Source organism: Schistocerca americana, chromosome 2 (genome assembly GCF_021461395.2).
Source record: "Schistocerca americana isolate TAMUIC-IGC-003095 chromosome 2, iqSchAmer2.1, whole genome shotgun sequence".
Classification (NCBI taxonomy): Eukaryota; Metazoa; Arthropoda; class Insecta; order Orthoptera; family Acrididae; genus Schistocerca; species Schistocerca americana.
Window position 1 is genome coordinate 739,480,547 of NC_060120.1, and position 12,107 is coordinate 739,492,653.

General features: G+C 45.1%; 1 protein-coding gene across 1 annotated transcript; it reads right to left on the reverse strand.

Moving 5' to 3' along the window:
- Positions 1 to 1,524: 1,524 nt before the first annotated feature.
- Positions 1,525 to 2,625, reverse strand: LOC124594395 (mediator of RNA polymerase II transcription subunit 15-like). Its single transcript, XM_047132763.1, has one exon. It carries the CDS (start codon positions 2,623 to 2,625, stop codon positions 1,525 to 1,527), a length of 1,101 nt encoding a protein of 366 aa, XP_046988719.1.
- Positions 2,626 to 12,107: the final 9,482 nt, after the last annotated feature.

Sequence of the window (12,107 nt, forward strand, 5' to 3'; positions counted from 1 at the left end):
ACTTGCTTCGCATGAAGATTCTATAAAAATAGATTTTAAAACTCTGCATCAATTATAGTGCACACGCTTTCGCAGGAATGCTCAAATGCGAGTTGTTCGCATCGAAATTGATCAAAGAAAGATATTCCTGAATTTAAACAAACTGTCTTTGCCGGTATCGGATCTGAAAAATCTGTGCTTGCACGGCAGTAGATGATGTAAAATGTGCGTAGTGCTCTACGTTTGTTTCGATTGCTTCTACGACAAGTATCATCCGGAATTCTGTTCTAGCTATGCAAGCGGTAGCGATTCCGTAATCTATTCTGTAGCAAACGGAATAGACATTTGCAAAAACTTTGGTTGTTGTTGTGGTCTTCAGTCCTGAGACTGGTTTGATGCAGCTCTCCATGCTACTCTATCCTGTGCAAGCTTCTATGAATAATTTACTAATGAAATAACTACGACGAAAATTGTTATTTTTGAATACCTTTGCACGAGATACACCGTTTAATAATTTTTTTGTGCGAAAAGAAGTATATGGCCAATATTGGCACCCATGTTGCGCCAATATGGTAGCTTGGAACATTAGGCGCTGCACTGCGTTCGCTTGGTAGGAACATTACTGACACTACGGGCGTAGGAGGTACGTATAAAAGCTCGAAATTGATTTGTCGAAAACTAGGGGCCGTCGCTGATAATCAGCTAGCCAAGAATTCAGAACAGGTCTCTCCACAACGTACCTAAGACTCTTCGAAATCCGTGATTAACAGGTCTGACCGATCCCCTTGTACATTGGCTTTTCTTCTATGATTTCTGTGTCGGTTTCTCCATATTTAATGCCAGTGTTTCTTATATGTTATTATTTATTTGATTTTCCCGTTCTTGCGTTACATTATAGTTTCTTCCCGCCAAAAATCTCCACTTTGCGGCAGTCGTACCGTTAGATATAATAATAATTATCATAAATTAACGCTGTTTAATAGTATTACGACTTCGCCAGGCGCTAAACTGTATGGGATTTATAAGTTCTCTGTGCTTTTCTTACTCGCATGAATGAGGATATTAATTTATTTCACACACATATATATTTCTCTGTGGTTTTTTCCTTATTTATTTCCGTTATTTTCAATGCATTTCGTTATAATACGTAGCTAAGTAAATAGCATTGTGAATTGAGATTATAATTTTATCACATGCAACATTCCTTTGTTCACGAGAATCACCCACTGCTTTCACAAATGTTCAAATGTGTGTGAAATCTTATGGGACTTTACTGCTAAGGTCATCAGTCCCTAAGCTCACACACTACTTAACCTAAATTATTCTAAGGACAAACACACACACCCACGCCCGAGGGAGGACTCGAACCTCCGCCGGGACCAGCCGCACAGTCCATGACTGAAGCGCCTAAGACCGCTCGGCTAATCCCGCGCGGCCTGCTTTCGCAGATTGCCTCTATGTAGCCTCCTTGCCTACGTATGAAATCGTTGCTCAAAGCTGACGGGTGAATCAGACATTAGAATTTATCTAAAGAAACTGTATAGCTTACCTCTGAATTGGAGGAAGTCTGCCCAGAAGCCTGTCATTAAGACGGGAATCGAGATATCGAAGTTTATCCTTGGGCAGTCTGCTGATGTAATTGAACATGAAGTTGTTCCAGCTGCTGAGGAGCATCTCATTCCGGTCCATTACGGCCGTTGCCGGCAGTGTAGAGTGCAGCTGGTGCGGAGGTGGCGGAGGTGCCGTCTGCTGCTGTTGCTCCTGGTGGATCTGGTGTTGCTGTTGAGGCACCTGTGGCTGTGGCAGCTGACTAAACTGGTGCTGCGGCTGCTGCTGTGTGGTCTGCTGAGCTAATTGCTGGTGTTGCTGAGCAACCTGCGGTTGCTGCTGCTGAGGGAACTGCTGGGACGCCTGCGACAGCTGCTGCTGAGCGAACTGGTGTTGTTGAGGCACCTGCTGTTGGAACAGCTGTTGTTGCTGAGGCTCTTCCGACTGCTGCTCCCGAGGGAACTGGGTTTGCTGGTGGAGGAATTGCTGCTGGTGCTGTTGAGGGCCTTGCAGCACTGGCAACTGCTGCTGCTGTTGGTGGTGGAGGGACGGCCCGGGCCACTCGTCTCGCGGCTGGCTGCGGGGGCGTCGCGAGTTCTTGCGGGAGCGGCGCGCCTTGTTCCTGCCGCCCTTGCGCCGCGGGGGAGATTCGTCGTCCGAGTCTTCGTCCACCAGGTCTTCGAGGCGCACGCTGCGCTTGCGCAGACTGCGGCGCACGAAGTGGCTGGTCTCTTCCGCGCTCTCCGGCTCCGTGCTCTCCAGCAGGGCCATCATGCGCAGTTCCTCCTCGGTTGAGGGCCCGGCCGCTGGCGGCGAGTAGTACTGGAGCCCAGACTCCGCCAGCAGCTTGCTGAGAGGGTCGTGTGCGCCGTCCGCCGCGTTTCGCAATCCGGTGCCGGCCTCGCTGCCCTCGCCTAACTCCATAAACTCTTCGAAACAGTTGTTACTCCGGTCGGTGAGCGCAAATTCTGCGCCGCTCTCCGCATCTTCTGACAGGACGATCTCTTCCTCCGCCATATAGTTGTCTACCGTGTCGGCGAAGAAACGATCCACAGCGTCTGAATCGACAATGGTTTCCTCGACCAAGATTGTATCCATTTCTTCGACGTCTTCCAGTACCTTAATTTCTTGTTTCCTATGGAAAAAGAAAACAAAAATTAAATAAGTCGTCTACACCATCTATCGACGTTTGGTTGCTTTTGGACATGAGGCGCTAAGTGTAGAGGTTCTTAGCGTCTACACTGCAATCTCCTTGCAAGAGTGAGATGAACGTTTAATATGTTTAGCATCTAAGTATACACGGTGGAGAAAAAAATATGATAAGGTCAAAATAGAACAAATACATTCAAGCAAAATTATCGAAATAACTATATGCCAGAAATGCATCGTGGTGGATCCACGACAATAAAACGACAGCCTGACATCGGCGACAGCTCGGAAGCTCGCCTGGTAAGTGGACGCGTTTCTGTGTTTAGCAGTGCGGTTTTGTCCGTTTGAGCTGCTAAATGATTGAAGCGATTTCATAATCGCACTGTAGCTACTTTACCTGACATATTGTCACAAAACTGAATACTCATATAGAAAAACACAGAAACTCACGCTTCAGTTTTTTGCTACGAGAGCGCAGACGTGAGCAGTTGGGCAATATGGCGACAGGCACCAAGAAAGTGTATGTTGTGCTTAAAATGGATTCACACTAGTGTGTCTTAGCAGTACAAAACGACACTTCAGAACGAAGTTCAACAAAGATCCACTAACTGCCAACTCCATTCAACGATGGTATCCGCAGTTTAGACCTTCAGTATACCTGCAAGAGAAGTCAGCGGGTCTGACTGCAGCGAGTGAGCCCCATCGACGGCCTATGTGGGGAGGGGGAGGCCCGCCCGGGCCTCTGGGCCCCTGGTAGGGGGTCTCTAAATGTCGTCCTGGTGGGCCTCCAAATGTCAGGCGCCTCTGAGATTTGGAAGCCCCCCGGAACAAAACCATCCTCAATCAAATCCCAATCAAAGCAAAAATATGTTCAGTACATAGAAGGCCGTTTATGGTTTGTAGTCCATATATATGCAAAATATAGATACCAACATACATCAGGCCACGTGGGTGTGTGAAGAATTTTAAGAATTTTTGTAAAATCTTGTATAGAACTTAAAAACTGTAGAATTATAACCAATTGTATGCTAAAGGCAGTTATCCTCCATGAAGCGATGTCTGATACATCCTACCTTCCAAACTTCACAAGAGCTCTCCTCAGAAACTTGCAAAACTAACATTCCTGGATAAAGAATATTGCGGAGACATGGGTTTCTCGCAGCCTGGGGGATGTCTTCAGAGTGAAATTTTCACTCTGCAGCGGAGTCTGCGCTGATATGAATCTTCCTGGCAGATTAAAACAGTGTATCTCACCGAGACTCGAACTCGGTACCTTTCGCGGGCTAGTGCTCTACCAACTTTTTTTGCATTTTATTCGTTATTATTCTTTGTATTTTCTCATAGCGGGCGCCACGTAACATCCGCTGAAGTTCGTTGTTGATCCTCTCACTCAGTTTTTTTATTACGGAGAGCAGCCAGCTGAGTTACCGTGCCGCTGACCAACTGAGCACCCCAAGCACAACTCACGGCCTCTCCTCACAGCTTCACTTCCGCCACTACCTCGTCTCCTGCCTTCCAAACTTCACAAAATCTCTCCTGCGAAACTTGCAGAACTAGCACTCCTTATCACCCAGATTATTTAATATACAAGGTGTAAATTTTAAGTTGACAAACCACAATAACTCGAAAAATAAGCTTCACACGAAAAAAAGTGTAGGATCCAAAGTTGATTATTTTCGAGGGGGACATCTGCTGGTGCTAAAATTAGCCCGCCACCCCAACCCCCGGGGGGTGGGGCGGGAGGCAACCCCCATATTTTATTGCAGTATCAGATTCTACATTAATACAACGAACATTTTGTCTTAAACATTTATTTTGATTCTTGGTAGTTGGCGCTGTAATTCAAGAAAATCCGTGTTCTCATTTTTGCGTGGAAAATGGTTACGGATAAGTAAAAAATACTTATTTACTTAGTAGGCTGTTTGGTTAGTGAGTTAGCTACTCAGAAGATTTGTTTGATAATTAAAAGTTGTGTGGTCTCATGACCACGAAACAAACAAAACTTATCGGAATCTGCGCAAAAAATTAATATTTCGGTCATAATTTGTAAAACTTTAAATCCTCTCTCTCAAACCCCACCCTATGGGAAGAGAGGGAGAGTTTTAGTTTTAGGGAATCAAAATTTACGAAGTAAGTACGTATTTTTTATTCATCCGCAACCATTTTCCACACAAAAATGAGTACATAGATTTTCTTGAATTACAGAGCCAACTACCAAGAACAAAAACAAATGTTTAAGACAAAATGTACGCAGTTTTTTATGTAGAATTTGATTCTGCAATAAAAAATGGGGGTCCCCATTTGAAATTTTTATGTTGCCTTCCGCCCCCACCCCCAGGGGATTTGGGTGGCGAGCCAGTTTTAGCACCAGCATATGTCCCCCTCGAAAATAATCAACTTTGGATTTTACACATTTTTTCATGTGAAGTTAAGGTTTTCGATGTATTATGGTTTGTCAGCTTAAAATTTACACCCTGTATACATAGACGAGGTCATAAAGACATGGCGGAATAAATTAGTCCCCCATTCTAAGTACATAACAATATAAATGTACAGAAAGGCAGTTCGTTTGCGAGAAACATCTGTCAAGAAGTGAGACAAGGGTGTCCTTTATCACCCACATTATTTAATATATACGTAGACGACGTCAGAAAGACATGGCAGAATAAAGTAGTGCACAATTATAAGCTTAATAATAAAGTTGTAAATATATTCCTGTTTGGCCGGCCGGAGTGGCCGAGCGGTTAAAGGCGCTGCAGTCTGGAACCGCACGACCGCTACGGTCGCAGGTTCGAATCCTGCCTCGGGCATGGATGTGTGTGATGTCCTTAGGTTAGTTAGGTTTAAGTAGTTCTAAGTTCTAGGGGACTTATGACCACAGCAGTTGAGTCCCATAGTGCTCAGAGCCATTTGAACCATATTCCTGTTTGCCGATCATCAATAATTTTAGTGGACTCAGAAGATAAATTAGAGAGAGGAATTTGGTCCTTGCACAAGGTGGCGAATGATTATAACACAGCAATATCCACAGGTAAAACTAATATAATGGTATTCTATGGCAAGGAGCTTCATAAAAAATAACGATTGATGATAAGCCGCTAGAACAAATAAATTCTTTTAAATATCTGAGATGTGAGGTCTCATATGTCACACACAATGATCAAGAATACAAAGTGCAAAAACTCCAGCGGTTGGTAGGTACTATAAATCGCACTCTCCTCAAAAAAGTTAGAAAAGCGGCAGTACTAAAATTTTATAATGTGGTGGCAGTACCAGTTCTAATGCATGGGTTAGAGACTTGGACTCTAACCACTAGTCAACGGAGGAGGATTGAGGCAGCATCTAAGACCCCTAGCTGGTTACAGACTCACAGAACGGACAAAAAATAGTGGAATAAGGATGAACTGGGAGTCACATTCAAAGGATTACAAAAAATATACACCTAAAGCGAAATGGTAAAGTTCGGCGTTCTAAATAGAGATGGAAAGACCAGCTGCAATTTACTTGAAACCGGAACAGGTAAGGAAGCCTAAACCAACGGAGAGCAGCGCTCTTCGTTACAGGATCATTTAGTAATCGCGAAAGCGTTACGGAGATGGTAGATAAACTCCAGTGGAAGACTCTGCAGGAGAGACGCTCAGTAGCTCGGTACGGGCTTTTGTTAAAGTTTCGAGAACATACCTTCACCGGAGAGTCAAGCAGTATATTGCTCCCTCCTACGTATATCTCGCGAAGAGACCATGAGGATAAAATCAGAGAGATTAGAGCCCACACAGAGGCATACCGACAATCCTTCTTTCCACGAACAATACGAGACTGGAATAGAAGGTAGAACCGATAGAGGTACTCAAGGTACCCTCCGCCACACACCGTCAGGTGGCTTGCGAAGTATGGATGTAGATGTAGATGATGATGATGGTACTCTACGCTGAGCGCCATCAGTTAACAGCTTTCCGAACAATTTCGGAACTTCTGCATAAAATGCTTACAGTTTTCACAATAAACATGCCTTTTGTTGCACTCGTCTATCGTTCCTAGTTTTCGAGATATATAATTTTGAAATCACGAGACTGCTTCGCTGGATACCAGGTGTTTTCACTCCTTACAAGCCAAGCACTTCCATACGTCCAGAGTTTCCCCGGATTTGTCCTGGTTATGAGGGCGTCAGGGGGCCGTCCAAGGGGTGTTTTATATAACTGTCTTGGATAAACCCTCACAATTTTTTAGTATGGAAAAATTCTACTGATTGGAAATAAACAGATTTTAATAAATCTTAGTTAAAATTCACTACATGAAGACTGACGCGTAGGTAATTCCGTCCGTTTTATATAACATAAACCTGTGGAAAGCACGCTTAGACGCCCTCCTACACATATATTTTTCACACTTATTTATTAAGAGCAGTAAGAAGCCGCCGACAGTGAGGATCGCATTTACCGCATTTACTTGTCACCGATGGACTATGTATCCGGGAAAATAATCCGATTCGACCGAAATGCCCGGGGTTTTCGAAGTCTTTGTACGGTTCGGCAATTTAAGTGATGGCAGGCCTAAAGAAGCACGAAGTTTAAAGTCTCTACCTCCAACTTAATCATGTAAAATTTCTAAAAATTCCGTATTGTATATACGAGTATATAGTCTCTCTCTCGTAAGTCCCCTTTCAACTACTTTCATCGGACATCGTAAGGCACGTGAGAATAAACGTTACACCAAACAATTAACTGCGGCGGCTCACTGAGGTCTGGGAATTAAGAATGCTTTGTGTGTCTGATCGAACAACGAAATGGGAGCCGATAGCGCCTGGGAAGTGTGAAAATGCTCTGAATACCAAATGTTTTAAGAAGAAAGAACGGGTTTTCATGGTTCATTACAGACAAACTATAACAGATAGAAAAAGTGTGGTTTAAAGTTTTGACACTGCTGCGCTGTTGTTTGTTTGCAGCACAGGCCGACTACACCACAAGAGAAATAATTTTGTGTATTGGCGTTTGCGCGAAGTCAATCCACAGATCAAGTGAAACGTGCGTTCCGCCGCTGATTCAGCAAGGAGACGCCTCTGCATTAGCAGATTTATGACTGGGTTGCAAAATTTTTGGAAGTTGGTTGCAAATGCGAAGGGAAGAGAACAGGTCGGCGACGTACACTATGTGATCAAAAGTATCTGGACACCACCAAAACATACGTTTTTCGTATTAGTTGCATTGTGTTGCCACCTACTGCCACGTACTCCATATCAGCGACCTCAGCAGTCATTAGACATCGTGAGAGAGCAGAATGGGGCCCTCTGTGGAACTCACGGACTTCGAACGTGGTCAGCTGATTGGGTGTCACTTGTGTCACAATCTGTACGCGAGATTTCCACACTCCTAACCATCCCTAAGTCCACGTTTCCGATGTGATAGTCAAGTGGAAACGTGAAGGGACACGTACAGCACAATGGCGTACAGGCCGACCTCGTATGTTGACTGACAGACCGCCGGCAGTTGAAGAAGGTCGTAATGTGTAATCGGAAGACATCTATCCAGACGGTCACACAGGAATTCCAAACTGCATCAGGATTCACTGCAAGTACTATGACAGTTAGGCTGGAGGTGAGAAAACTTGGATTTCATAGTCAAGCGGCTGCTCATAAGCCACACATCACACCAGTAAATGCCAAACGACGCCTCGCTTAGTGTTAGGAGCGTAAACACTGGACGATTGAACAGTGCGAAAACGTTGTGTGGAGTGACGAATCACGTTACACAGTGTGGCGATCCGATGGCAGGGTGTGGGTGTGGCGAATGCTCGATGAACGTCATCTGCCAGTGTGTGTAGTGGCAACAGTAAAATTCGGAGGCAGTGGTGTTATGGTGTGGTCGTGTTTTTCGTGGAGGGGTCTTGCACCCCTTGTTGTTTTGCGTGGCACTATCACAGCATAGGCCTACATTGATGCTTTAAACACCTTCTTCCTTCCCACTGTTGAAGAGCAATTCAGGGATGGCGAATGCATATTTCATAATACATGGCCTATGGCGGAGTGGTTACACGACAATAACATCCCTGTAATGGACTGGCCTGCACGGAGTCCTGACCCGAACCCTATAAAACACCTTTGGGATGTTTTGGAACGCCGACTTCGTGCCAGGCCTCACCGACCGACGTTGATACCTCTCTTCAGTGGAGCACTCCGTAAAGAATGGGCTGCCATTCCCCAAAAAATCTTCCAGGACAAGATTGAACGTAAGCCTGCGAGAGTGGAAGCTGACATCAAGGCTAAGGGTGGGCCAACACCATATTGACTTCCAGCATTACTGATGGAGGGCGCCACGAACTTGTAAGTCACTTTCAGGCAGGTGTCCAGATACTTTTGATCACATAGTGTACGTCTGATGAAAATGTCGATCGCACCCGAAATGCGTTCATACGGAGCTCTCGGAAATTGACAAGATGGACAAAAAAGGTATGGCGCGTTCCGAAACGATGATTGCATACGAAGCTTTTCAAGTTGCAGTTATTGCAACAATTGTGTCTCCGCGACCATAACAGAAGTTACGAATTTTGCATTTCAGTTCTCCAGGGTTTGACATAGAACACCTTTAACGAACGGCTCACGTTTTCGGACGAATCGACGTTTAACCTATCGGGTAAAATAAACGGCCATAATGCAACCATCTGGGAATCACAAAATCCTGTCGTCGTCGCCGAAAATGATAGAGACTCACCGAAATTGAGTGTGTTTTGTGGCGTTTCTATTCACAAAGTTTATGGAAGTTTCTTTTTTGCGTAGGACACTGTGACAGGAATTCCATACCCGGAGATGCTGCAAAATGGATTGTTTCCTCAATTTCACGAAGATTTCAATGATTTCATTTTTACGCAAGACGGCGCCCGGCCTCACATTCACTTTGAGGTGTGGCATAATCTTGACGCCAAACCACGAAGTCAGACTGGAAGAGGTGGACAACAACGTCTTGTTCATCGCTTTTGGCCTTCGAATCACCAGGCCTCACGCCTTGCGATTTTTTTCTGTGGGTACAAAAATCTTTGTCCCACCTATGATATTTTCAGATATTTGATTTTACGTCTTTAACATATATTGCAGGACACTTAACATGTTTTCAAGCTCAAAGTTGGCCATAAATTGAAGAAAACAATGGCTCCAAACGAAATGTCAGATGCAAAATTTATGGCCAACTTTGAGCCTGACAACATGTTAAGTGTCCTGCAATATATGTTAAAGACATAAAATCAAAAATTGAAAATGGAATAAAGGCCGAACCCTGGGTTGATCTTAAATAAACAGTAAAATGGTGGTGTGTTCCTTTAAAAAATATTGTATGACTGCTGCTCAGCAACATCAAAAACTGTTTGCTCTTGAAGAATTGAGAAATTGAATTATTGAAGCTGTTAATTCAACAAATGAAATGGACTTCTATTTCCAAGTTTTTCGAGAAACGCATGGTGCTCATGTTGAGTGTATTAAATAGTCTGTGCGAACACAAAACTTTACACTGACATCCATCCAGTGACATGCAGAATGTGTTTCATCTTTCCTACTTTGTCTGTAATAAAAAACAAACAACAAACAAGGCCCGAACAGGCCCTGAAGGCCCAACGGTACCGACCGCCCGCCGAGTCATCCTCAGCCCTATGTGACATCGGATGCGGATACGGAGGGCCATGTCGTCAGAACATCGCTCTCCCGGCTGTTGGCAGTTTTGTGACCGGGGTTTGTGTCTAATAAACAATTGAAAGCTGTTCTTTCTTCTTGAATCACCATGCATACTTCATGTCACGACATGAAATACAAGGGTGTGGATCCCGTAATAGTTCTACGTACATTATGTGATCAAAAGTATCTGGACACCTGGTTTATAATGAGTTACAAGTTTGTGGCGCCCTCCATCGGTAATGCTGGAATTCAATATGGTGTTGGCCCACCCTTAGCCTTGATGACAGCTTCCACTCTCGCCGGCTTGCATTCAGTCAGGTGCTGGAAGGTTTCTTGGGGAACGGCAGCCCATTGTTTACGGAGTGCTGCACTGAGGAGGGGCATCAATGTCGATCGGTGAGGCCTGGCACGAAGTCGGCGTTCCAAAACATCCCAAAGGTGTTTTATAGGATTCGGGTCAGGACTCCGCGCAGACCAGCCCGTTACAGGAATGTTATTGTCGAGTAACCACTCCGCCACAGGCCGTGCATTATGAACAGGAGCTCGATCCTGTTGAAAGATGCAATCGTCATTTCCGAATTGCTCTTCAACAGTGGGAAGCAAGAAGGTGCTTAAGCCGGTCGCGGTGGTCTCGCGGTTCTAGGCGCTCAGTCCGGAACCGCGCGACTGCTGCGGTCGCAGGTTCGAATCCTGCCTCGGGCATGGATGTGTGTCCTTAGGTTGGTTAGGTTTAAGTAGTTCTAAGTTCTAGGGGACTGATGACCACAGATGTTCAGTCCCATAGTGCTCAGAGCCATTTGAACCATTTTTGAAGGTGCTTAAAACATCAATGTAGGCCTGTGCTGTGATAGTGCCACGCAACACAACAAGGGATGCAAGCCCCCACCATGAGAAACACGACCACACCATAGCACAACAGCCTCCGAATTTTACTGTTGGCACCACACACGCTGGCAGGTGACGTTCACCGGGCATTCGGCATACCCACACTCTGCCATCGGATCGCCACTTTGTATACCGTGATTCGTCACTCCACACAACGTTTTTCCACTGTTCAATCGTCCAATGTTTACGCTCCTTACACCAAGCAAGGCGTCGTTTGGCATTTACTGGTGTGATGTGTGGCTTATGAGCAGCCGCTCGACCATGAAATCCACGTTTTCCCACCTCCCGCCTAACTGTCATAGTACTTGCAGTGGATCCGGATGCAGTTTGGAATTCCTGTGTGATGTTCTGGTTAGATGTCTGCCTATTACACATTACGACCCTCTTCAACTGTCAGTGGTCTCTGTCAATCAACATACGAGGTCGGCCTGTACGCTTTTGTGCTGTACGTGTCCCTTCACGTTTCCACTTGACTATCACATAGGAGACAGTGGACCTACGGATGTTTAGTAGTGCGTAAATTTCCCTTACAGACGTGTGACACAAATGACACCCAATCAGCTGACCACGTTCGAAGTCCATGAGTTCCGCGGAGCGGCCCATTCTGCTCTCTCACGATGTCTAATGACTACTGAGGTCGCTGATATGGAGTACCTGGCAGTAGGTGGCAGCACAATGCACCCAAAATGAGAAACGTATATGTTTGGGGTTGTGCGGATACTTTTGATCATGTAGTGTACGTATCAAGTGCTGCTGCTAATTCACCTAGATAACGCCTATGTCTTGTATAGTATGACCTCCAGACAGCTGCTACAGACACTTGATAGGTATCAATACACAGCACTGCGACTATGCAAAGCAGCTCTTTGGTCCACCCCGACGAATGAACTAT

Coding starts and splice junctions, on each gene's coding strand:
- LOC124594395 (XM_047132763.1), bottom strand. CDS start 2,625: ATGGATACAATCTTGGTCGAGGAAACCATTGTCGATTCAGACGCTGTG.